This window comes from Psittacula echo (assembly GCF_963264785.1).
Source record: "Psittacula echo genome assembly, chromosome: 2".
NCBI lineage: Eukaryota > Metazoa > Chordata > Aves > Psittaciformes > Psittacidae > Psittacula > Psittacula echo.
In genome coordinates, this window is record NC_137737.1 from 43,340,512 (window position 1) to 43,368,151 (window position 27,640).

At 35.3% G+C, this 27,640-nt stretch overlaps 1 protein-coding gene across 1 annotated transcript in view; it reads right to left on the reverse strand.

Moving 5' to 3' along the window:
• Positions 1–27,640, reverse strand: part of LOC308217912 (outer dynein arm-docking complex subunit 2-like) — a gene marked incomplete at its 3' end in the record, with an annotated part of 52,338 nt that overhangs the window by 9,907 nt on the left and 14,791 nt on the right. The window contains exons 7-9 of the mRNA XM_080611398.1: positions 25,201–25,315; positions 10,992–11,180; positions 10,197–10,418 (exon numbers count right to left, since the gene is read on the reverse strand). Coding sequence (XP_080467524.1) covers positions 10,197–10,418; positions 10,992–11,180; positions 25,201–25,315 — 526 coding nt within the window. The remainder of the gene's footprint in view (positions 1–10,196; positions 10,419–10,991; positions 11,181–25,200; positions 25,316–27,640) is intronic.

Consider the following 27,640-nt stretch of genomic DNA (forward strand, 5'->3'; position numbering starts at 1 on the left):
TCCTAAACCCATGCAGCTCTGCTTTAATATAGAAACAAAAATATCATGTGGACCTTCTAGCTGAATGCTACCACTGCAAAAGGTAAAAAGAACCATGATTAATACTCAAAACATAGAATATTAAATAATAAACATGAATAACATGGAGGTTACTTTGTATCTCAGGTAGGATGAAATAGTTGGAAAGGTTGGTTAACTAGCTACTCAAAATATTATTTCACAACAATGGACATTCTTGGGTGAGTACACCACCTAATTATAACACTACCACCTAATTATAACAATATGTGGAAGCTGGTGTAAGATAAAGCACTACTCCTACACAGGGAATGTACGCTCTTTTTCATCAGTTCCCAAGTAAAGAGGCTACTTTTTCAGGAAAACAGAGCATCACAAGCTTGAGTCATGATGCAATTAAAAAACTTAACATCCTTTCCTTTGTGCAGAACATTGGCATTTGGCAAAGAGTGTTTTCCCAAAATACAGGTCCCTTATATGTATTTGTGATGCTAAAGAATTAAAGAGAGTAGCAGTTTTTCCCCAGCTCCCCAGGAAGTCAACACAAATATAAAGGTAAGTAACTCCTACATTCAGTTGCAACTTCTATGGGAATTTCTGGACTATGATAAAAAGAGCAGAAAGATTGATCATTAGCAAACCCAAGATCAAAGTCAGGGATTCAGGGTATCCCTAGCTGTGTTACATTTTTCTACCCACATTATTTGTGAGGACGTTATTGCCTCGCCCGAATACATAGACATCTTTTCAGTTCTAACAGATAGTTTCTGTCTGTTCCCTTGCATCTGCTGCACATGTAGTGTGTGGTACTGCCCAGTGTAGTAAATCCAGGTTTTTTAACAAAAGGTAAAACCTTCCATTGAGTTATGATGTACTTGCACAGGAAATTTGACCTCCATGGGTCAGCATCATGAACTGCAGTTCGCAACTGGCTATCATCCCTACTACCATGAAGAGCTTTACCCTCAGCAAAGTTTGCAACCTCATCATTCACCACCCTTCATATTATCACTTATGGAACACTTAATGGCAAATTAGCTGCAAAACTTGATCCTAATTACTACACTATGATTCCTCATTTTAAATCAGTTATTTATCCTTCTTAGGACTTCACCTACTTACAGCATAGCAGTTTAAGAGATTCTGGTGAAAAGTGCTCTTGAACGCTCCTTTAAAATCCAAGCATGGTCAATTCCACACTTCCAAATAGCAATAGGATTATTGCATATGAGCAGACTATACAAATGATGAAAAGGCAAAATACTTTGAGAAGCAAAAGACTAATAAAATATTCTCTGTACATTGAATGTCCAGGAAATCCAGTACAGAAGTATGACACACCTTCTTTAGATACATACACACTCCATTAGCCTACAATGCCTCTGGAGTCCAGCAAGTGCCTCTCTTTGGAATTCTGCAATGGAGCTAATCTACTCTAATAGCTGTTGGATTTATGCAGATTGCACAGATATAATGTGCAGAGATAAAAAGAGCAAATTCAGGACAGAATACTCATCAGCCTCATGCCGCCCGGCAGCCTTGTCAGGTCTTTAGACTTTATGCCAAAGTACAGAACACTGACCAGGAACATTAATACTAGAACCCATCCCATAATGTACACATTGCAAATGGACTTTTCCTTAGCATCTTTACTTTGAAAGTGACAGCAATAAGATGTGCCATATTACTTAAAAGGCCATATTACTTAAAAGACACCGCAGAGTGCTCTTTGAAATGGCGACATAAAAGAGATTACAATGACTAGGGCTTGAAGCCAATTTGAACTGGTGATTAATTCTACAGGAAGAAGGAAAGAAAGTTTTTATAGACGGCAACAATGAATGCATAATTCAGTACATTCAGGGCTTCTGAGTGACAATTCAGCCTCTATTTACACGTCTGTATACATATGCATGTGTATGTGTGTGTGTGTATATATATTTATATTGTTCTTGAAATTTCTCATGTTCAGCTGCTTTGAATAGCTCCTTCCATAGATGGCACCTATTTTTGATCAGCTGCATGCCAAAAATAATTACCTGGCATTCTGCCCTTGTGCATTAAGCCAAATATCTCTCAATTAAGAAAACTAATTTTAATATCTGACAATTTAGCTAAAACACTATTCTGTGAAGATAACAATATTTTAACATTCTGCTTTCTCATTATTGCCAAATTAGAAAGAAACATTTCACATAGTCACAAGGATAAGACTGGTGCAGGGAGCTAAACAATTGCGTGTTTCTGTGGTTTGGAAATAGTGCCAAGTCGGAAGGAAAAGACATTCTCTGCATTTTCTAAAGCAAGATAAATACAGAAAAGAAATATAGATGAAAGATGGAACTGCTATCTATGGACTCTGCCAGATTCCTTGGCTTTTTGGCACACCTACTGAAGCTGGCAGACTTAGCCAGTAGCAATCTTTTCCATTAAAAGGAGCAGCATATATTTCTGTTAAACACACTTTGTTTGTGCATTTCTAAGCTTCAAAAATGTCTGTGTAAAATTTTTTTTTTTAATGATTCCTTCTGTACAGTTGGCTGCAATTGCATTTATTTGAAGCGGCTCATTTATCACTGAGAGCGCTGCAGGCCACAGCTACCGTTAAGCAGCTCCAACAAACCTACAGCTTAGTGGGACAAGCTTCTTTTTATAAGACTAAAAGATGTTTAAAATGTGCCAAGAGGAGCTTTATGCCAGCCTCTAGGTTTGTTATCCAAACGTTACTAAATTAGAGGTCTTCTGAAGCACAGTATTTGGGCAAAGATAAGCTGATCTCCCTTAGGCTGCTGGTTTTTCCCATCCAGGATCAGCCAGATTTTAACAGAACACTTGCTACGTATCATAAACTTTAGTAATGTGAAATTTTGAAAAACAATTTAAAGTCTGAGGCTTAATCTACACTGAAGCCAAACTTCATTACCTTTGGCAACTGTGCAAAAGCAAAATGTTTTACATGTAAGTATGCCTATTTTATGAATGGTGAAATGTTGCTTATTAGGAAGGTAAAGGCTTACCAGTTTCTGCTTTCTGGAGCTAAAACTGTAAGGAAGATGTTCACACCTGCCAGTTGCTAACACAATAGAAATTGCAGTGGTGTAACCTTGTCACTTTTAACGAATCCTTCTGACATCAAACAAAATATGCCAGTATTGGACTTAGTTCATGGAACATTTTATACCTGAAATTTTAAAGTATGGTGTGATCAATATATTTGTGGGTGAAGGGATTGGGCATACTTCCTGTAGACAACAGACATGCAGAAATTTTGCCATCTAGTGCCCTCTTTCTTGACATCCAAGAACTGTAACAACTAATTTACAAAAAACAACAGGCATCCATCAGCTTGGAGCATGTGCCAACTGCTTTATCTACAGCCTGAACTGTGGAACCTGAATAGAGCCAACCATGGCAGCTAACAAGTGGGTTCTTCTAAACTTAAAATATAAATATGAAAATGTAAATATGCAAATACATACCATTGTACCTGATAATACTATTGTAGAGACATTATACAAAATATTTTGGATTGATTTATAAAGATCTCATCTTAAACCTTACTTCATAATGTAAAACTCTATATTCTGCATTCATTGTTCTCACCAAAGGCCTTCCACAAAAAAATCCAACCTCAGCCAAATACTCCTAAAGAGTAGGCGACAATACTTCTGTATTTTATATTCTAAAATCCAGATATATATGGTTTGTGGCAAAAAGGTTTTTTTAGAATGCGTTTAGTAGAAAAAACTAGCAATTGTCATCCATATTTTGTAATTCACATCTATTTATTTCAAAAATATGGTCTTATGAAAGTCTTTTCACCTAAAATGGTCAGCCAAAACTACTTTTTATGACTTTAGGAAACAATGATCAATATTCTGTGAGCTGTGCACAATAACATACACAACATATATTTTTAATACAGTCATTATAATAAAGTATAAAAGAACTCTCCAAATATTAAATCTACATTTCACAATAACTTTCATAAATCATGGTTAAACCAACTGGGTTTATATCTTAGATTAGGAGGAATGGAACAGCCTACATGTGATTAACCTTTCTACCACTAAGAACAGAACTCAGAAAACCATAGACACCTATTATGAATTTACCATAGAATTCAGAAAATCATTATAGCCTTTATTGTCCCCTCCCCCCAAGAAAAAAAAACCCAAACAAAACACAGACTGAAAAAAACCTCATGCATCTCTTGACTCTATAGTCTAAGGAGAAGACAGGAACAAATCTGAGGAATTAAAAAAATATACATATTAAAATGTATGAAAATACAAATCAAGTTCCAGTCTTGGGAGCACGAGTCTTTGCGTTGCCTGCGTTATTGTAGCAAGCACCGGAAATTAGGCTTTCAGCATCCCCAGTGAAGTTCCTATAAGCTAAAATTGATATTCTAGAAGACATCTATTAATATTTCATAACATTAAGAAAATTGAGCACTTCGATGTTGTGCAAATAATTCAATAAAGCAGACCACAGAGTAAGGCTAAGGATCAATTTTATGCACTGGTAGGCTGGATAGACACTTTCAAAATTTAAAAAGTCAGAAAGTGAATGGAAAATCTGATCTTCTGCATTCCAGATATGTAGTGTAATCATTAAGTTAATGCTTCCTCAAGCCCCAAAATAATTCTGTATGTATAATGGAACAAAAACGTGAGAAAATGGACTTGTTCATAGCTCACCACAGCAATACTGCCTTTAAACAACTTGTTTAGATACGAAAAGCAGCTCAGAACAATGCAGAGCTCAACAGAGGCTAATTTACTCTGACTTTGTGTAGTCTTCAGCAGACATATATATGCAAAAAACTGCCAACAGCACTAGTTATGGTTCCCATATGGTATAAATGCCTTAAAGTCTGGGTGACTGGTACTATCCAGTGGTCCTTGGTTTTCATAATCAACTTACAGTCAACGTTTGGTGTTAATGTTTTACTTACTATAATTGAGTTGTAGCTATGAATTAACAGCAATTGTATCTTGGTTTGCTTGAGCTATGAAATATGATCAATAATACAAGCATTTTATTTTTTTACTCTACTGCTCCATTCCCGTTTATTCACCTCTACCTCGTTGTACGCTACATTTAATTTGAGGTTTTCTGGAGTGTTCTTCCTCTATAAGTATATATCTGTCCCAGCAAAGCGAGCTACCTATCTGTGATCAATGGCTTTATGTATCATCACGTTACACAAGAATAAATGAATAAATAGAAAAAATAATACTTTTACTTTTTATTATTCAATTAGTCCAGAATCTGAGCACAAATTTAAGTCAGAACATCAAGAAATCTTCATATGAGATACTGGGAAGATTTCATAAATGCTTTAGAATAGTTATGTGCCACCTGAACAGGTATTTGCAAATATATCATTTCATTGGCAAGCAGAAAAGGCGTTTTTTAGTTTCATTGTTTGCAATCAAAGACACTGATATTCTTTTTGCAGGCCTTAATCCATTTGTGTCTACATAATTCAAAAGTATTTACCACTTCCTCAGCCAGTGAAAAACTTCAGCTGTGAAGGAGTGTCTGTGTTTAATGAATCTTATCTTTGCTCAACCTGGAATCCTCCATTGTGGAGAAGCAATATTTAGTTTTAAATGCAGTACAAAAAGAGTCAATGAGTTGGTTTCTTAAAATTTTCCTCTCTAAGACAATAAAATGCTTAAATAAATTTTGTGGCTGCTTTTAAATCATGAATTATTCTTACAAGAATGAAAGCAAACTCATCTGACATTTATAAAGTGTATTTGTCTCCTGACAAACAAAAAAAAAATCAACTTATATCACAAGGTCTAAATTCACTGGTGATTTACATTAACAATATTACCGAACTTTAACTCCTGTGTATGAAGGCCAACGTTATAGCATGCGGATGTCTAACCTGGGGAATAATTTCCAAAAAAAGACATGGAAGTCAAAGCAGAAAGCTGGCCTAGTATAAACTTTGAGGGCAATACTGTGGCCAACCAGAATAATGAAAACCTCTGATGTTCAAACAGAGCTCATACAGAAACAGGGAAGTTATTTTACCTGTTTTAAGTATTCATACAGATATTACTGGAATACCAAATTCTGTTCTGAACCAAATTCTGTTCTGAAGTATGTTGAAATTCAGTCCAAAAGGGAAGTTCAAAAACTAAAAATCAGAACTGACATACAAATATAATTAAAGAATTAAAAACATTTCCATCAGAGATTACACTTACTTGACTAATTAAAAATATTACAATGTGACAAGTATTTGATCTTACTCAATAAGAATGTGTATGAGAGTAGCAGCAATGTAGGGCTTTCCAGTTTACCAAGTAACAGTATCATACATGTAATTGCATAAGATAAAGCTAGACAAACCTTAGGCTACAAATAAGGTGCAAATGTTTTTATGGGGAAGGTATTTAAGTACTGGAACAAGTTATGATGGCTCTATTGGATTTTCCATCACTGGAATTTTTTAAGTAAAGAGTCAGTGTTTTTCTAAAAGATATACTCTATTCCAAACAGAAATAAATTGAAGCAATGTCTCTGGTTTGTTATGAGCAAGGCTAGTCAGTCTAGATCATTAAAATGACCCCTTCTAGTATTATAATGTGTGTACCTATGATAATTTATCACAAGAATAGTGTCCAGTGTACCTGACTAAAATCTTATTTAGGCTTTTTAAATATTGGCACATTACCTTTCTTCCAGCCCTACAACTTCCCCTGTACAGCAAGCTTGTTGAAAATCAACATTCAGAAGGATATTAACTTAAATTCAGCTGTCTGAAGCTAGCTGTTTAGTCTGAGCTAGTCACCCAGGTCCTTTCTGTACTCAGTGGAGAAACTAGGCACTTTCATAAGGCTGTTCCTTCCAGATATCTTGGGCATCTATCTTCATCTAGGACAAGTCTGCAGGTCCTTTTTATCTTTCCATTAACTACAGAAGGTGTTGTAGACTACTTTAAACTCCATACCTAAAAGTGGCCGAAGTTAGATGAAAGGAATACATCCTTAATACTCCAAAGATCTTTCTTTTTTGGAATCCCTGGATTCAAAGTTAGTTAGATTTACTAATTTAAAACACCTAGCTCCATTAAATTATGTTCAAAGTGTGCTTCAGCTACTGCTGGGCAGATAGTGTTTCATCACCATCATAGCATATAGATGCATCTCACCTGTATTTTTCTGGAAAAACAATAAATTATTTTTTTAAAAGCTCTTTCTTACTGCACTATTATTCAGAATTCTGTAATTCCTATCTAATAATGAACTGGACTGTATATTCATTTAAACACGTTCTCCACTGCCTTGGGATGGAATTCACCCTATTAAACATAGATACTTACAATGTAGTTGTGCAGATCTGAACTTTGAACCTGCACTCCCGTGATAGCCAAAGGAGACCAGAAAATACTGCCAGTAGAGGCTGAGGTGCCTTACCTCTGCATAAATGTCAAAATTAGAAAGATGAAACACAGTGAAGAATCTATTCCTCTTCCTTGACTGTTATTAAGAATTTGGGTGACTATTGCAGGTTGGCATGTCCACAATGTAAACATTTAAAGTTAAGATCAACTATGACTTTGATGAATTTTGTTCTTCCACAGGCTGATTGTGGGTGCTTATTTTCCCTTGTTCTTATTTTTTCATTACTTAATAATCTCTCATTAGCTTCCTAATAAAAGACTTGCCTAAACTCTGTAGGTGATGAGGCCATTCAAACTTCCCAGGCCTTCTTCGCACAAAAATAATAATGATATTCCACAAAACCAAATCCTTCATATTACTTAGAAATCAGAAATTAACTTCCACAACAACAGAAATTAACTTCCACAATAGATTGCCTTTCATCTTTCTTCATTTGCAATGTAAGAATGACCAGGGACAATCAGTTTCATGTTTTTCACTTGTATATACTTTTAATATTTTTAAATATCTGAAGTCTTTTAGAAGGTATAGTATGAGCAATATCATAAATGCCTATGCACACCACTATCCTCACTTACTGACTTCAGAAGCATATCCCAATTTATAGCTTGCCAATATAACCAAGAAAAAGTGTGACACAGAGAATCACTGGTATTAGTGATCAGTATTAGTCTGACACAATGACATGATCTCTAGGACAATTATTTAAATATTCCTTCAGGATCCTCAGATGACTTGAATTCTTCCTTTAAAACATGTTTAGACTAATTTTTTCACTACTAAAGTAGTTGCACTTCCTCATCTGTGTGTGCCTTGCAGAACAGTCTTTCTACAATTCGTCTCAAAAGAGCATTCCTATAAAAAATCCTGTGCTTTTTAGTGAACAGTTGGAGATTTTTCATGAACAAGCTTGATTGTTCTAAGGCTTCAGCAGCAATCAGCTGTAGGTGGACAGCTTTGCTCTTTTTCAACAGCAACATTTTAAGAGAGAATTTCTGATGTTTCTATGAAGAATCTGGTAATGGCTGGGTGCTTCCAGTTGTCTGCAACTTTTCCTTTTTTTCTTCTCTCTAATTGTGACAGACTCCGAATGTGAAGAACATTGCCTGGTACTGCTACTTATCTTGGCTATAAACTGCCAGTCCCCCACTGGATTTCTTTTCTCCCTTAGTCTGTGGACAGCTACCTCCAATTTTGAATTCAGGTCAAAGCCTGTTCCTTAGTCTGATATCTAAAAATTCCTCCTGCTTTCTAGTGTCCCACATGTCATTACAGGGTCTCTGAAAACACAAATCTCTTTTCCAGCACAGCCATGAATTTTTACTTCATAAAGAGGAAATATTTTCTGGTGTTTGGTAGAAAGAAAGCATTGATCCATCTGTCACAGATCATAACCATTGTTTCATTCCCAGTCATAAGAACATTGAGTGTGAAACTGAACATAAATGAAAAACTCTATAAAACTGCATTTCTAAACTTCCCCCAAAATCACCGTGTTTATCTACTCAGAATTTCACATGGCAACTGATATACACCAGTTATTTCCCAACCTTTTTGTCACATACCCTTGCTTGAGAAAACTGAGCGTATTTTGGGTGCAGTTACAACTAGGTAAAAAATCGGAACACTTTTTCTCTCACAGCCTTGTGCATATACCTGTTGTGTTGTGATTAGCAAATATTGTTTGCAGCAGTGGCAAAATGTGAAGTACGAGAATCTGGCTGAAATTACTTTCTCTCTCTGTTTTTATTCCTGGTTTCCTGGACAGAAACATGTATATACACATTGCTCAGTGAATAGTCAGAAAATATGATGCTTTGAGAAAGTCTCTGATGAGCTGTTCAAGCTCTTAGCAACTGTGTCATTCATGCAGAGTAAATGTTTCCCTGAAGCATCAGACTTTCTGTGCATGTTATCAATGTGCCAGAATTGAAACTGCTCACAATAAAGTGCACTATCATTACTGCAGGCATAAATTCAACATTAACAACACTGCATCGTAAGTCAACTCTTACTTTCAATATGTTTGCCTGAACACAAAGTAAAATGAAAAGTCTGTATGATGGTGAATTTTTCAGGAAATTTATGAAAATTAAGAACTTCTATCATCTCCACCTCTAAGGCCATAATCCTTATCTCTCCTTTGCCAAAGGAATAATTCTTCTGACTTTAACTAGGGAGATAAAACTTTGCTAAACAGATCTTTTTGAGAGAAAAATTCTTTCTAAAGTAAGGTCTTTGCAGAAGATGCTCATAATTAACCACTAAAATAAGAATTTTTATAAGTACCTTCAGAATTCATTTAAACAACTGCTGGTAAACTAAGCCTTTGTATTATTCTATCTTGCTTTGTCCCCAGATCCAGTTACTCTCTGTTCCTAAGTGACTTTCTGCCATACTTGGAAACCATCCATTAAGATAACCCAACTTCTTTTGCACAAGTCACTTGTGAATAACAAAATGCTGATGTGACTGATGTCACTACTGATCGGGTCAGAGTCATGCACTATAGAGGTGAATGTTCACATCATATTTCCATTCCCAACAGTCACCTAACTATAGTATCTTTAGCACTAAAATATGGTTCCCTAACTCATTACTCGACCAAAAATTCTTAGAATGAAATTCAGAAAATGTGAGGTACACAGCCATATTCAAGAACTATTTCAAATGAAAGTTCTCTTCTCTTGACCATACCAAGCCCCTTTGATTATCTGAACTCCAAATAAGAAAAAAATCCCACCTCACCTTCACCACTCCATTTTCATGCATGGTGATACAGTTGTTGGGATCCTCTGAAAGCTGATACAAAGCCTGAGCTGTAGCTCTGTGAACTGATGGATCATTTGACCTCAAGTAACGTACTAAAGGAGCTACAGCATTGGACTCTCCAAAGGCAACTCTATTTCTCCCCCACATGCAACAGTTGGAAATGGCCTCTGCTAAGTGACGTCTTAATTTGTCATTGTTCTGAGGAAGGTAAAAAAAAATAATACATTAAAGACAACATAATACAACAAAAATTTCCTAGAAAACCAGAATTGTATTCTCAAACATCTTTAAGGCATCCTATGCAATACAATTAAAAATTGGTGAAAGCTGTAAGGCATGGAGCTAGTAGTCCCTTATTATTCTCTCTAAAGGAAGTGCTGTGAATTTTTATGTTATTTCAAAGGTGCTTTTAGACTGACTGGAAATTAGGTAAGATCAGCATTAAAATTTAACATACAGACCATCACTGAGATTCTTTGCATGGTTCAGATTTATTGCTCTCTCGATCCTTTGTGCTTTTTTCATACAGCAGCTGCATCTCTCAAATGCAGTACTAAGCAACAAGGGCTATTAAAATTAAGCTCATCTTCCAAAGCAGTTTTAGTACCAGCCACAGAGTGTTTTCATGCCTGAAGTACATCAGCTACATACAGCTCTTCCTTGCAGCTGCTATAGGATCTTCTGCTTTTGTCATAACCTTTTATTTGGGTATAATGCAGTCTGTCATAAGAAGTTCATATACTCAGTATAATATGTTTAGATGTTACTTACTGTGTTTGCTAGTTTTGACAACAGAGAGACGACTCCATGATCGGTTAAAACAGCTAAATTTTCTTCATCTTTAGCTATATTTGTAATGGCTCCACATACACTTGCTAAAACTTCTTTATTCTTTGATTTTAGTAAATTGACTACCAGTTCCAAGCCACCAACAAAAGATCGAACCATTTCCCCAGCATCCTTAATGAGAATGAAAAGAAAAACTATTTTTAAATATTGAATCTGTACATACATGCAAACGTTAAAAAAGAGACTGGCATGATATATTTACAACTGCAGCTTTTGCTGTGCTTCGTTCACCAAGAAATATGATTCATTCAGAACACAGCTCTCTTAGTTGACATAGAAGAGTTAGACTGTCTTACACACCACCAGCTAGGCAGAAATTCAATGCCTAAATAAAGATTATCTAGTGTGACTTTAGATACCACAAGTGTCATGTTTAAGCAAGGTATTCTTAATGGCCTCAAACTGTCACTCCAGAATGGTGCAAATCACCCTTATCCGCTGTATTACATTGGCCTGAAGGGTGCCACACATACCTTAGAAGATCTAAAGCAGCAACAGACATCCCTGTTTAGGCTCTCATAGTGTCTTTTATTTCCTATATTAAGTCTGACAGCTAAAACAAAGGAGTGCTAATATTATTTTCTGGTAGCAGTGCCAATGAGTATTTAGGAATATTTAAGAGGGGAGGTTACAGAAGTCATGACAACTGTGGGAGAACCATGGTGCACCTCAGAGTATGAACAATCAAAGTAAAATGTGACTAAAGGACACAAACTCCTGATCTTGAATACAGAATGCAGATGCGGTCCACCTTTTCCATCCTGAAAAAGTTATAGTAAAATTAGACAAGGCTTAGAGACAACAAGAATAATCAAAGATAGGGAACTGCTCTGTAGAAGGAATGACTAACCAACTAGGACATTCAAGGTAATAAAAGATAAAAGAGAAGAGGTATGATAGAGGTGTATAGAATCTTGAGTAGAATGGAAAGGACACACAAGGATCTCTCTTCTAGGATAAGAACTGGGAGCATCAGATGAAATCAGCTGGTGGCATATTCAGAACAAAACAGAGTTATTTTCAAACAAAGCATAATTGAGATATTGAAGTCCTTGGAGCTGGATTGCAGTGGCTGTTAGAAGTTTACACATTATTAAATTAACAAAATTAATTAGACAGATTCATAGGGAAAAAAAATTCATTATCAGTTATTCAGTATAAAAGTATTCTCTCTGATTTGGAAAGTTTCTGAGTCCCAGATTTCTTGAAGGTAGAAGAGCATAATGGTTTGCCCCGTTCCACCTTTCCTTAGACTTAGCATGAGACTACTTCCTTATGGACTAGTATGAGAAACAATACTGTGTTAGTGAATCTTTGTTCTGACAGATCACTGGCTGGTCTCACAGTCTTGTGTTTATTATTGAACTCAAATTATCAAGCACATGTTTACATGTCAATGGGTAAACCAGAGAAAACCAGCAGTTTTGGCAGTGTGAGACTGAATTAACAGGTATGGAATCCATTTTGTTGCCCCAAGCAAGGAGGAACTGGCAGTACCTGATAAAGTGACACACAGCATACAGTACTTCATGTACCCTTACAAGTATGTGGGGTATAACTCTTAAGTTTTGTTTAAGCACGAATTCTTAACTGATTAAGTTACATAGTCACTTACCAAAGAGTTGTAAATGTTCCATACCTGGCAGTGTTCAAGGCCAGGTTGGACAGAGTCTTGGGCAACATGGTCTAGGGTGAGGCATCCCTGCCCATGGCAGGGGGTTGGAACTAGATGATCTTAAGATCCTTTCCAACCCTAACTATTCTATGATTCTATGGAACTTCAAGTGCCTAACCTGAGGATATCAAGTATTCTTCCAATGTCGTCTGGAAAAATCACTATTTCTGCTTGAATGGGCCTATCAGTTACTTTAGTTGAGTGGATCTCTATACTAAGCATAGGTATTTGTGTTTTATCAGGACTTCTTTATATAATCTAATAATCCAGCCCAGCATTTTTTGCTATATTTTCAACCTTTCAGATGTGGATCTGGAAAGATGAATGCTTCTCTTGAAGTACTTTGTCCAATGAATATAGAAACTAGCAAATGACTTATTATGGCTAACTTAAAGTTTTCTGTAAAAACACAAGACTTAAGAAAAGCACATGGACTATTGATTACAAAATAGATATGAGTCAGAAACCACTGTGGGCAAGAACTTCAGGGTTTTTTTGATGGTCATCTAATTTTTATGGAATTATTCACTAGAAGTATGCCAGTAGAGCCCAAATCATATCCTTCAAAAAGGGTATTGAAAACAGGAATAGAGAATAGGTGAGAGGAGATTCTTGGCGTCACTGTGGTGGCACATCTGCAGATGGCATTGGATGGCATGGTGTTAAACTGTTACTAAACTGGAAAGAGAGTAAAACTGATTGGCCAAATGGCTAGCAGTAACTTTGTAGAAGGAATTTTAGCCTGTGCACATCAGTGATGGTAAATGTGCAGAGATGGAAAGGAAGGTCTGCAAGCGGACTTACTTTCATCTGCTTCCTTCAACAGGTCAATAGGAAAATTTTCAATAAAAAATACCAGACACTCTCCTGAAATTCTTTTGGACTGAAAGGTCTTAGGACTTCATGAAAGTGTAAAGTTGGATAGTATAACTTTCCTAGGGCTAGGGAGTGACCCTGAGACCAAGAGTGGTTCTGATTATATTTTTCTTTTTGGGGGCTGATTTATGAACCAAGTAGTGTCCAACTGTATTGTGTTAGCTTTGTTGAGCAAATCCATCAGATTGTTCATGGACTTGGTAAACAAAAATTCCAGAAGATGATGCAGTTCATCTTTTTTAGTTCTGGGTCTAAATGCTATACAGAGCTCTTAGCTGTGATGTTTCTTTCTCACAGAAAGGACAAGCAGTGGGTAGGCCCATCAAGAACAAAATATTTTCCACCACAGGCAGTGCAATTCTTGAGATTGGAAGGGAGAGGTTGAAGCCATACAGTGTGAGGATCAAAACCAGAAGCTGAAGCATGTGGAAAAAGATTAGTACCCAAGAGCAAACTTCATGCTGAAGTCCTATAAAACCCAGAATGAACATATACCAGAGGTCCTTCTAGAAATCTAAATGGTTATGTGGAAGGACAATACAGGTTTGTGACTCAGAAAAGCAGCTGAGAGAAACAGAGGAAAGGCAATGCTCTGCCACTTCTACTACCATGTGAACTACATGTAAAGGGAGGTGGGCTTACAGTGTTTCCCACGAATACACTAGCATAAATGTTTCTCTGTCATTGTTAGCGCATGCATACCACAATGTAAATGTATCTACAATCACCCAAATAAAAACAATATTTCTCAGAATCAGTTTTCATGTCTGTCTTGAGATATTAAAATTTGACTAAAGGTGGTAGATAATGGGTTTCAGAAAAAGATTGCTACACAGAAATTTCTTATCTATACATATTAGAGGGATAGACAGTTACATGACTAGATATAGGAGAAGGAAAGAAAACAAGGTATTTTACATTTAGCTCAATTCCTTAAAAGTTACTACAGATGTGTCCATTACCTTGTATCTAAATAACAGCTTAACAAATGAGAAAGGCTTTTGTTCAACAGGTAAACTTTACAGAGAAGTGTCTAAGAGCTGAAAGGACCCTGCTATACATTAAAATGATTCTGCTTTACTGCATGGTTCAGATATCTGTGTATTATTCATGCTCTTGAAAGATGTTTCATGAAGAGATAGGATAATCTGTATCCCATCTTCACGAACTAGTATGCACATTTTATATTTTCCTACCTTGCATATTTTCTTTCCAGGTGTTTATATTCCTACTTGTTAAATTTCTTTCCTGACAAGCTTATATTTTCCACATTTTATAAAGGAGTACAGTCCAATTAAACTGATGGAATAATATATAAACAATTCAGCAGTAAGTAAAAGAAAAGAGTGTCAATAATCATCTGTGAAACCAGCTAAACACAGGGACAGAACCTTCAAACAGTGATGAAAAGCAGAGGGAAACTGCAGAAACCACATGTCAGGAAAGTTTCCCAAATGTGATTGTGGGTGTAGTCTGCTGGTCTGTTTAAGACAAAGAGAAAAACAAAGAAGCAAGAAATTTGAAGAACAATGAAAAGAAAGTTGGACTGAAGTGAGAGCTTTAAAATCCATTATGTTATATACAAATCTATTTTTTTTTTCCCCCAAAGAAATTTAAACAACAAATGCAATCTTTCTGGCATCATTTAGCAAAACCACATACTTGCTTTGCATAGTAAATTTCTACTCGTGCTGGGGGGGGGTGGGTGGTGGTTGTGTGGTGTTGTTTTAGGGGGGATTTTGGGTTGTTTTGGGGTTTGTTTTTTTTAAAACTGAAAGATGTGTATTTATTATATAAAATTGCCATACTTTAAAGATGTTTAAAGAAGAAATTATATGAAGTTGTGCCTGTAATTGCAGAGGTCTGGATTTAATTCTTCTGAATCTATGTTCTTTGCGTATTCTTGCATTAATTATCATACAGCTGTTCATACTATAAAACCTAAAGTAGTTTCTGTGATTTTAGTTTCCAGATACTCTCAGGCATTTTCATCTATACTTATTTTTGTAACATAAGAGAAGAAAATCATATATAACTTGTCTTTGGAAATATTTTTTACTTTTTGTTTCACACATGAAAAAATACAATCTTTAAATTCTATCTTCTAAATTAATTGTTGTGTTCTAAATACAGTAATAAGTTGTGTTTGAAACACAAAGAGTTTGTCATTTCAAGCTATTAGTGTGTGTTAAGCATTCATACTGAAACAAAGGGGGGGCATAACTGTAGTCCTTAAACCTCACTGCAGATATGTAAATGGCATTGTTTCAAAGTCTGGGTTGTTTGCTATGAGGTAATAACATGATTTTGCTATTGCAATTGAGGGCAAAAGTGTTCCATTTCCAACCCGATACTGGCTACACGTTACATGTGAAGTTATTCAAAAGCTTCAGTATTTTGAAAAGCTTAGAGTACATCTTTGTATATAGCTATACAAACAACAACTTGAAAGAAAAAGAAAACGCATTTAAGTGAATTTCGGTAATTTCTTTTCTCCCCTTACCTGTTGTGCCAAAACCTTACTTCTTGGTTGTCCTGAAAAGGCTAATCAGCTTTAGTTAGGCAGGAAAAAAAAATGGTATGGTAAGAATAAAGCCTAAGAAACACCCTTTATAGATAAAAATGTTGATAAAATCACTAATAAGCAATAAAACAGATAATGTTATTGTACACATCTGAGTGCATGTGTTAATGATAGGCTGACTGCTTCTGTTTTAACAATAATATTTCCTGAGATAAACAAAATAAGAAGCAAAATGCAAACATTTAGAGAAGCAATAAAAATGTTTCTGAAAACTGGGGGGGGGGGGGAGCAAAAGCAAGAGCATTTTACCGCATTAACAGGAAATATGTTCATTTTAATCTTCATCATTTTTATAACTTTTAATGTAATATTTAACCTGAGGTGACATATATGAAAAAATACAGATTGTTTAACTACATTTTAAGTGGCTGAAGAAGACAGGAAGAGATAACAGGAATTTTCATGACTTCATATGACCATGTCTTCTAACTAGTGGACAACAAGTTTTTATCCTCAGAATGATAATGCTATTTATTTTAAAATTGCATTAAAAGGGAGGAGTTTGCAATCTCAAGCAGTTAAAAAAAAAAATCTAGCATGAATTCTGAGGGCAACAGTTACCTGTTTTGCTAACAACAGACTCACCCTGCTATTCTTTAATCACTGCATGACTATTACAGTTAAAAAATTCACTTAATTTTCCGTTTCACTTATTTCTACATTAGCTTCTGCCAAGAGCAGAAATACTGTAAGATAGACAAGCTTCACACATTTTTGTTAATTAGGAGCAGAAAACATTACGGTAATTGCAGAAAGACAGATTTGGAAAAATCACTTGATCTTCACAGTATTTATACAAGGAAAACATTTGGGATTTTTGAGTTCTCTTGTCATTTTTTTTTTAGTGGTTATTTTCATTAAGTAAATAGAATTCTTCAAACTTGAGACATACAGTTCTTATAAAAGAGTTACTGAATTCTTTTGTAACTGAATTCCTTTCTTATTTTTTCCAAAGTGAATACTGGTTTCTTTATATGAAAGACTTAAAGCCAAACACTGTATTACAAAAACATTTTGTGTTTATTTTAAAAAACACTCCACTTGTAAAGATGAAAGTTTCTCCACTAAAAATAAGTAGTATTTCACTCTTAGAACTTCTTAAAAAGCTTAACATGTCAAAGCTGATTTGTCAAGTTGAATTGCTTTTGCCTAAAAAAGTGATGGTATAGCTGTGCAAATAAATTTTAGTTATCAAGAGTCATCTTTAAACCATGTTTTCTTCAATGAAGGAGTCTGTCCATTTCCATCCCCTATTGCCAACTGAGTCACTTAGTATCCTAAAGCACTCTGAAATTTAAAATTCAAAATGAAGAAATGCAACAGATAAATTTCTGTATTATAGTTGTTCAATTAAAAGGGAAACACAATTTATATAAAGAAGTTTCTATTAATTTTTCTTATTAAACAGCTCAATGGTAACATTAATCCAATTTATTTATATTTAAAGGCTAATTTTATTCCTGTCTATACAGCTGTGGAGGCTTCCACTGTAGCAGAACAGATGAAGAAACATCTTGTAAGATGACACTAACTCACTACATCTCACAAATTTTCTTCTGTGTTCGGAAAATACAATGTGTTGGCAAAACAACAGCAGACAAGCAACATAGATTTTCCTGTCCTCTTCGCCTCACTGAAGCAGCTAAAGCCAGAGTGGGAAAGCAGAGTAGCTTTAACATGGCTTCAGTGCAACTCTGTAGCCCAGAAGAACACAATTCCTTACTCCTGGCTCTTCAGGATTTGATCATAGAATCATCACACAGTTAAATACTTGGCAAGTATATTGCTGTTCATAGCTTCAAGAAACAAAAGCAAAGTCCATTAGCCAAGTGTACAGCCCAAGAAAGCATGCAATGCATGTTCTCTAAAAAGATGGTGGCTGAAAAAAGAAGTCCACATATTCAGTCATGCAACTTCTAATAGACCTTTCATCTATTGTTTTCCTTGCTTTTCAGTCTGGTGGCCTACACCTACATTTCCTTCCTCTCCTCTCAACTGTCACTGAAGTTCAGTACTGAGTAAATGCCAAAATCTACATTTTTTTCACAGAAGCAGTGAAACTACTACTATCAAAGTCCTTTGAGGCCATAGTAGAGACAATGTCATGATTTGCATTAGATTATTTTAGAAAAACATTTTAATAATGGAAGTATGAGAAACAGATAACATTGAATTACTGGAAAAGCTAGGCTTTGTTTCCATCAGTTTTGGATTGGATTGAATTGAATCCAAATAAGCGTCTAATATTCTTCATATAATTATTAATATGTTTATGAGATAGTCACTTCTAATACAGAACAATAGAATAGTTAGGGTTGGAACGGACCTTAAGATAATCTAGTTCCAAACCCCCTGCCATGGGAAGGGACACCACACATTAGCCCATGTCATCCAAGACTCCATCCAACCTGGCCTTGAACACTGCCAGGGATGGAACATTTACCACTTCTTTGGGGAGTCTGTTCCAGTGCCTCACGACCCTCCTAGTAAAGAACTTCTCCTTTATATCTATCCTGAACTTCCCCTGTTAAAGTTTGCAAAGGCCCTTCGCAATAGTTTGCAAAGGTCCAGTGGATTCTTAGGGGAACTCAATGTGGGTAGTGTCTCTGACAGAAGAGGAAGTCCTATAACCCAAAATGAGGGTGGGGTATGGATCAGCAGGCCAAATGCCCACCAGCATCAGTTCACACAGATTCCAGGCCATAGTGAATGCTTCCAAGAATGAGATGATCTTCCTTTTAGCAAGATGTCCTATAGGGAAAAGGTGATCAGAAAAGGACAAAAGCGTACGTGACTGAGAGCTGCTCCCCAAAACCTCACTGCTCCTTATAAAAAGGTCTAATGCCCTTATTAGACAGGTTTAGCTGGTTGCCAAGTGTATTTTTATTTTTGGTACTGTAATTCAGACAGATTTAAATACTACCATCCATAATTACTAGAGATTGAAGTTGGTACACTATATCTTTATTTTACCCATAGAGGAAAATCAATTGTAGGTCAGACATCTGCCAATGATTAGAATCAAGTGTAGGACAGCCAGCATTATAAACTCAAAAACTTTTGACCTGCTTCTGCTTACACCCTCAAACTGAACAACATCACAGTGTCTCCAGTAACGTTGGTCACTAGGACACGACACGTATGTAGCTTAATATTGTAGAGATGCAAGACAGCAATATTGGAATGTTCTGAGGACAGCCTAGGTAAACAATCACTGCAGTGACAATGCAAATAATAAACTGTTATAACAATTATTCTTTGTGTCCTTTCAACTCTGGCATTGTTCCATAAATTTGAGGTGGTATATAAGAAAGCAATCATATCATAATATACCACTTACCATTACAGACCACTCAGAATCTGAACAAGCATGAAGTATAAAATATGTTATAGTTCAATCAAAAGCTTCTATGTTAGATAAAATGATTGCTTGAAATTTTATTGTTTATATTATGCAGCAAATGAGACATGACGATCTCCATGCCCTTTTCTTGCCTTAAAATCTATGGAAGTTCCATGTGGCAAGTGAGAGGGTAAAGATAGATAGATAGGGAAAGCACGAGACAGAGAAGAAAGAAAACAAAGAAAAGATGAAAAAGAAAAAATGGGAGAAGGAGGGGGTTTAAACTTTTTACAGGTGTTTAAAATCCAATTAGCGAGTATAATTTAAAAGTACAGAAGCTACATGACAAGCTGTTGACCAGTATGTGTAGCTATTATAAACTAACTGCAAGAAAAGCTGGTCAAATATTTTCCAGTGGAACAGTATTCCATCAGAAAATGCTAATGGAATGGAACCAAAACCTTCCATAAGAATACAACGACTTCTTGAAAAGTTTTGACAGAAACCAGGCAGAAAGGCAGGCAAAATTACCAACGTGTCTCTTCATCTTTTCTCTTGTCAGCCAGATGGCTGGTGAGTAGCCTGCCAGGCTGCTTGGCTTCTGGTTTTCACAGAATCCCTGACTTCTTGCCTGATGGGCTGCCAAACAGCTGGAAAGCCAGATCTCCACGAGCTCCTAAGCTTTTTGGCTTCTTATGGTCTCCAAGCTCTCAGGCAGCTGCTTTGCATGGAACTTAAGACCTGAGGCTCCCCAATAACAAAGATATGGGTTATGTTCTTCGTTTCCCTTTGGTTCTCAGCTTTCAGGTTACGTGTCTTACAGGAACTGGACTCCTATATTTGTAGACACTAAGCACCTCAGGGCAACTTATGTCAGTCCATTCAGGATCTCCAGGGTAATGTGTCTATAGGAGGCCAAACACCTCCTGATAGCTAGTTCACAAAACTGGGCAGCCTGTGTCAAGAATCATTGGATAGGCTGGTTTTGCATGTATATTGGCAAGAAAGGCAGCCAGCAATTGATTCAGGAAGCCAGGTCCGGCTTTCTGGGCTTCCTAAATCTCCAAGGACTCTGGGGCTCTGGAAGGCCTGAGGGGCCTTTTTTCCCTCTCTTATAGTACTCTTTTGAAGTTTAGCTCATAACAAATGCTTAACCATTTGGAAAGTCTACATCCAGATATCAGGGATTAGCAACTGCATAAAAATCAGATCAAATATAGAGAAATAGGTATGACTGATGTTAAAAATGCTAATGTCTAGAGAAAACAAATAGGAAAATGGAGAGTGGTAAGAGCACTGAGTTTGAGGTGCCAAGGTTTCTGTATAGAATTGCAAGAAGCATAGCAAGGAAAACAAAGAAACTGGAAAATGCTGTACATATTCAAGTAGGGAATTTTGACATTATAGGCTTAACCAAAGAATGGTATATAAACAAAAATGCATTGGCACTATTTAAGTAAAATTTTTAAAACAAATGAACAACAGTGTGCATTATGGGCATGACTGATCCTTGTATACTAGAGTTTTAAATTAGCAAAATGTGTAAACAAAGCATCTTAATTTATCTAAAACAGCAAATAATTTTACTATTTGTTAAATATCAGAAGAATTTCCAAGTTCAACTATATTTCTTTGTTACTTTTAGTAGAGAATTATTCTCTGTGGTTTTATACATATGGTTATGTTAAAATTTCCATAACAAGCAAAATCTGTGTAAGAATCCTAAATAGCATGGGTCATCAGCAGCATATTTTCCACCCACAGGTTAACTCCAGACTGCTGGCTCCAGTAGAAATCACTTCCTCAGTATATAATACTTCTGCAGTAATGAAGGCTACTTGACCTCCACACACACCCATCTCATGACCCTTCCCTCTTAAACCTACTTTAAATTTTGATTCTGGACTTTTTTTTATTTTGTGTCATCATGGACATTCTTTTTCCCCAAATGTAGGAAATACATGGGCGATTTTAAATGGCTGATCATCCTTCATCACACCCATGAAATTGCACTGCAGAGCTGAAAGGGATGCAATAATTTGGAGGGTGGGGATAGAATCATGCTTTGTCGGAAAAGCGTGAAATGTCATTTTACAAGTACATTTTAAGAAAATACAGTAACTTTCTCTCTCTCTTCTTACAAATCCCCAGTCTCAGACTGTTTACTTAAATTATTTTGATAGACTTTATATGTAACTGGCTTCTGGAAATTCTTTAAGAGAGCCTTCACAGTTGTAGCTATAACAAAAGCTAAACTGAAACTCTGGGAGTTGAAAGCACCAACAAAAGACAGAAAAAAATATGACGGCTGACATTACCATTCCTAATCTAATGTTTGTACCCAAAACTACTAAATATGGGGATGGAAAATAACCCTTACAACTTTTTCTGTTTCTTCTTCTTTTTCTCCTTTTTCTCTTTTTCTTTTTCTTTTTCCTTTTTCTTAAATTTATTTCAAGACATTCTATTTAAAGGTTACTCTGTGAGGAAATAGATATTTTCATACAAACTCAAGTTGGCAGCGCTTCTCTTATTGGTACTATGCCTTTGGATGAATTTTATAATAGCCCAAATAACATCTTTGTAGAGTTTCTGTAAATTTTTCTGTTTGGGCTGATATACATTGCGAGAACATTATAAACACTGTTTTTCAAAGAAGCATCATAACTAAATATTGCTGTTCCAACATCAACAGACTTGAGTAGACTTTTTGTAGCCATTTTTCATAATCATTTGTGTTTCTTGGACAGTGCACTTACACTTTGTCATTACCATGTGCCTGCAGTAGTAACTTTTACTTTTGGAAGTAAGGAACTAATTAATAAGAAACTGCTCCTATTAAGATAATCCCTTTGAATAAATGACATCCTTGTCTACTTAAGTCTTATATTTTAAAGAAATGTGTGAACTAATTTATCCAAAATAATGAGAATTTTGTCTAAGACTCACTAGTAGCACCTTTAGGTGCTGTGCAAATTTGTTGAACCACTCAAGTTATATCACTGTCAGCCTACCCATAAGATCTTCACTCTCCAATAAATTCTTAAGTCTAAACACAGTTAAAACTAATCCTGGCATACAGAATTGGTGACTGATACCAAACCAATATTATGGCTGTCAGAGCTGTAACAGCTTATGTACTATAGTGTACAATTTATACCCTCTATTTAAAAAGTCTCAGATCTGTCAGGGATCAAATATCACTAACCTGTATCGTACTGCTGTAAAAAAAAATGTTCTTTAGCTATACCACATTGATACAATTCTATGCTATGGGAAGTATTTTGAACCAGCTACCATACTGTAACTCTTGACATATATAATATAGGGTTATTGGAACTTGGATTCTGTTCCCTTTTCAAGTTTAACTTCCTGTCTAACAGCAGGCAAACTAGTTAGACTCAAAAGCTCAGAACCAGCTAGCACCTAAACATCTTAAGAATTCAAGTCTTGGAGTTTTGTGACTCTTATCCTCCTAATAATAAAACAGAAATGATAGATTTTCTAATCTGAAACAGATTATGGTAAATGCTTGACAGAGAATCACATACTCACATACTACGACAACAGCCTTGTCATTATGATAGATTACCTTCTAAGATTTTATAAATATTACAGAAATTAACCTTTAAGTTAGACTTAAGTATTCATAAGTACAGAAAATGTCTGTGCAGAAAATGGATGCTGTAATACATCGTAGGAAAAATTTGGTTTTGATACTACTAACAAGTTCTATTACATCAACGAACCTCCACACTACAAAAGAGAACCATTACAACTTCCACAAAAGAATACAAAATGAAAACAAATCCAGATTCCAAGATCACAGCTATTTGAAACATGGTTTGCAGTCCCAAGTACAAGCTTGGAAAAGACAGAATGCACATAAACCTTTTAAAGTCATAAACTTATTATTGCTTTTGAATCAAGCACTGCATAAACCAAACTGTGCTTCTTGGAAGATCATGTAAGTTCTTGAATATTATTAACTTTGAAGAAAAAAATCAAAATTTTGTTGAGAAATAGTTACTGCACTTCCACAGTGTGGCTATAATCACTGCTTTATACATATTTCTTTCCATTCAGTGTCAGAGGAAAGGGTATTATTGGTAGGTTTGCTTCAGTGTGCCACTTTGCCTTCGTCTCACACAAAGAACTCTTTGTGGGGTCACAGATTAGCATTAGGGCAGGCAGCCAAGAGAGATGAAAGGAGGATAGCTACACTAAGGATGTACATAGCTTATACTTATCAAATATCCCCAGGGGAAAAAAAAGTAAAATCCAAGACAAAAATCCATGTAGTCTATAATTTCAGTAGCTGTCTTAGTTGTGGTTTTAGAGGAAGCTCTAGAAATGTGCAGTTCTACTCTGGCACTACAGGTTGCAGAGCCTTACACATAATAATTATTACCTCAGTACTGAGATCAAATATTATTTTAACATCCAGTTATATAGGATTACTGTTCAAAAGAGATGAAGGCATAGTCATATCTTGACTGAGGAGAAATGTATACACCCCATTTGGTAACAAAAAAAAAAAATAAATTATACTACAGTGTACATTAAAAAAAGGGCGGGGAGGGGAGGGAGAAGATAACCAGCATTTCTGAAATATGGCAAGCAAGCTGCATTTTAAAAATCACTGTGAAGAAATAGAAAATGTTTAAGTTATAAAAATCAAGACCAATGTTCTTACAATTCGTTCATCCATATATCTACATCCATTCATCTATATAAATTAAAAGCAACCTAACAGTGTTCAGTTTCAAATAGGAAACACTGCCTGCAAACAGTATCCAGCACTTTGAAGGAATTTCCATTCTTTACATAGTCAGGATCTCAAATGACACATAGAAGAGTATACATTTGTGGTACAGTAGAGAGAAGACGCAAAAGTTGCATTAAATATGGAGGTAAATTAGAAATGGAAGATATTACTGTACTGGGATTATGGATAAAAGACTACTTAGTATTCTAGGAAACTTTCAATGGGAAACAAAACCTTCCCCATTTATTTTTACCACAGGTCAGTCAGTGGTAAGAATACACTGCAGATGACTTACAGCTTATACTTGCCATTTTATCTCTATTTAGAAACTGACATGAATCAAATTAACAGCTCAGTCTTCTGTGTACAACTGACCTGCACAACAACCACTATTCACAACTGGCACTTTTTGTTGGCAGTCTGAGCAGAAAATCTAAGGATTACATTGGCACCAAGTCTGAAATATGCTCTGAAACCAAATGATGGTCTCTTGAGAACACAGCTGAAGTACCTCATAGTGAAGAACAACTACAACTATCTCTGTTATTCGTAGCCTGTGAGTGAAAAAAAAAAAAATCTGTTTTCAGCATTGTCAGATTTTCAGCATGTTTTATTTGGGAACAGTTTAGGTCCTGATTAAGTTATCAAAATATATTTTGCAAATACAGCAAGCACTGTGAAGGCAAACTAGAATGCTATCATGAGTGTTAGATGGAGGACTATTCACTTTTGAGAAGTGAATACATAATTTTAGTAAGCAGTTATCAGAATGAAATGAAGAAAGTGTAAAAAGCAAACAGAAAAGTACTGCTGTAAATCATCCAAATATAAAAATTATACATGGGGATATATATAACAAAACTATTCCTTTAAATACTTTCTTACCTTAGCATTATCAATGCAAGGACAAATAGCCCAGGCTGCACTTGCTTGAATATCTGGATTAGGATTTTTCAACAACGACCATAACAAACGAACTCCATCTAGATGGTCAATTATTCTATTGCAGAAACAGACCAAAAAAAAAAAAAAAAAGACATATTTAAGAGATAATTAATTATGGAGTAGACAATGTTAAATTTTAAAATATGTTTCCTTGGAACACTGCTTTAAGAAGTATTGGTATGATTTTCTTTAACATACTGTTTTACTTTATGTAAGTGCTTGTGCTGTATAGTCAGCTAATTGCCACCAACATATTCAGTAAACATTGCTTACTATAGCCAATGGGTGTGAATAAACGATGTAAAGACAGAATATGTTTTCTAACTAAACCTCATTAATGTTTTTTACTCTTTTCTCAGCACTGTCATTCAAAATTCTTACAGAAGATAAACTATATTATAACCAGGACTCATATAAACATGAAAACAAGCATGTGACTTTTTAACGATTGGCATGCAAAGTTAAATCTGAATTCAAGCATACTGGCTTCTTTCATATAGTAACAAATACTTTCCAAAACAAATATTTATGCCCAAAACTATGTACTTAACTTCTTATTCAGTCTATGCCTAATGTATTTACCTTACTCTATGACATACTTTAAAATACTATGTTTCTAATCTAGCATTAGAAATTAAAATGGCCACACCACAGTGCATCCTTTGTCGGGCATGAATAACATGTAACTTGTTTCCCCTGTGTGCTCTTTACCAGCAAAACTAACACTGAATATTATGTCATAATTATTTAAACACACTGTAATCAAAGTATCTTTGTGATTAGCTGAAAAATGAATTATCATCAGAATCATCTCCAGACCATCTGTGTTGTGTTTATATTATCAATTAGGCTTCAGGATCTTAACTTCACATCAGGATCCAGTGGAAAGGATGGTCCTTACATGGAAAGGAAGGTCAAACAACACTTAATAGCCTTTACAAACGTGTCTTTTTTTCAAACAGATATGTTAAAACGAAAGCAGGTGAGCTGAAGATAAAGAAAAGCAAGTACACCTTCAATGGCTAACCTCAAATTAAAAATCCAATTGTATAGAGTAAAAAATTACGTATTTAATTGTAAATACAAGATACAACTAAATACAGATTGTGCTTAAAATTGTCTAATAAAACATCTCATTTGTGTTCAGTATATATAGGTTTGCCAGGAAATTTTTTAACCAATAGTAAAATCAGCTTTGTACGTAATCCTATCATCATTTGAAGCAGAAATAATAATTACAGACATGAACTCTGACTAAAATAACCCAGGATTTTATTCATAACGCTTTGATTCAAACTGGTTAAAAATGTTTTTCAAAATAATACTTTTTGCACAAAACTATGGTTAAGATGAGACACTATAAGTTTTTTAAGGTCTGCTAATTTTAATACAACTTATTTTATTTTACTCAGCTCCAAATCAGCTGCAAGGAAAACATCATTCAAATGACAAATTCAGAAGTTTTAATGCAACAAAATACAACAACATGATCACAAACTATGCAATTACATATATATGTTCAGATAGTAATAGTGATGTAAATAAAAGCTTTGAAACAAGCTTTTCAACCCCTCCAAACCTCAAACACTTTAAAGCAATTTTAACATCACTTCCCTGTCGTTTCAGAAAGCACGAGGAATTTTTTTCCTATATGGGAATTAATTAAAAAATAACCCATGAATCTTTCTCCTAGTCAAGCAGAGTACTGATCATTTACCAACATGAGGTACTTCCTCCCAAGAGAGGCTAAATATAAATGACCCAGCTCCAACCAGTATATAAAAATCAAGAGACAGAAGCCAAATACTGAGCTGAGATTTTTCCACCATACTTAAACAAACCCTAGGTTGATTTATCTTTCATTTCTATTTTTTTTTTTAAAGCTTCCTTTTAAATTTAAAGTTTACTTTCATTTTCTTTTCAGATTTCTTGTTTTCTCTTCAGCTTTTAAAGGTTTACTTTATGGTTCATTTTCTTAAGAAGAGTTCTGCCTTTTGCTTGTAGACCAGAAAGACCAGTTGTCCTATACCCAACAGAACAGAATATCTGAAAGTGTAGTTCTCCAACCATTCAACATATATAAAATCAAACTAAAAACCAGCATGGACTAAACAAACAAATCTCCAAATTACATTGTTCATTGCTGATTACTGCTTTCTCTCAGTTACACTAGATTAACACAAATGAAAAGAACTCTACATGAAAAGAACTATGCTCTTATATTATTGTGCAATCGCCATACAAGCACAAACCTCTTTATTTTTATCTTGCTGAGAGCATATATTTGCCAGTTAAGAAAGCACTGCTGAAGAATTCAATTTTTCTATGGTTTCACTACAAAATGTAGCGAATGAAGAAAATGGGTGTTAAATGAGCATAT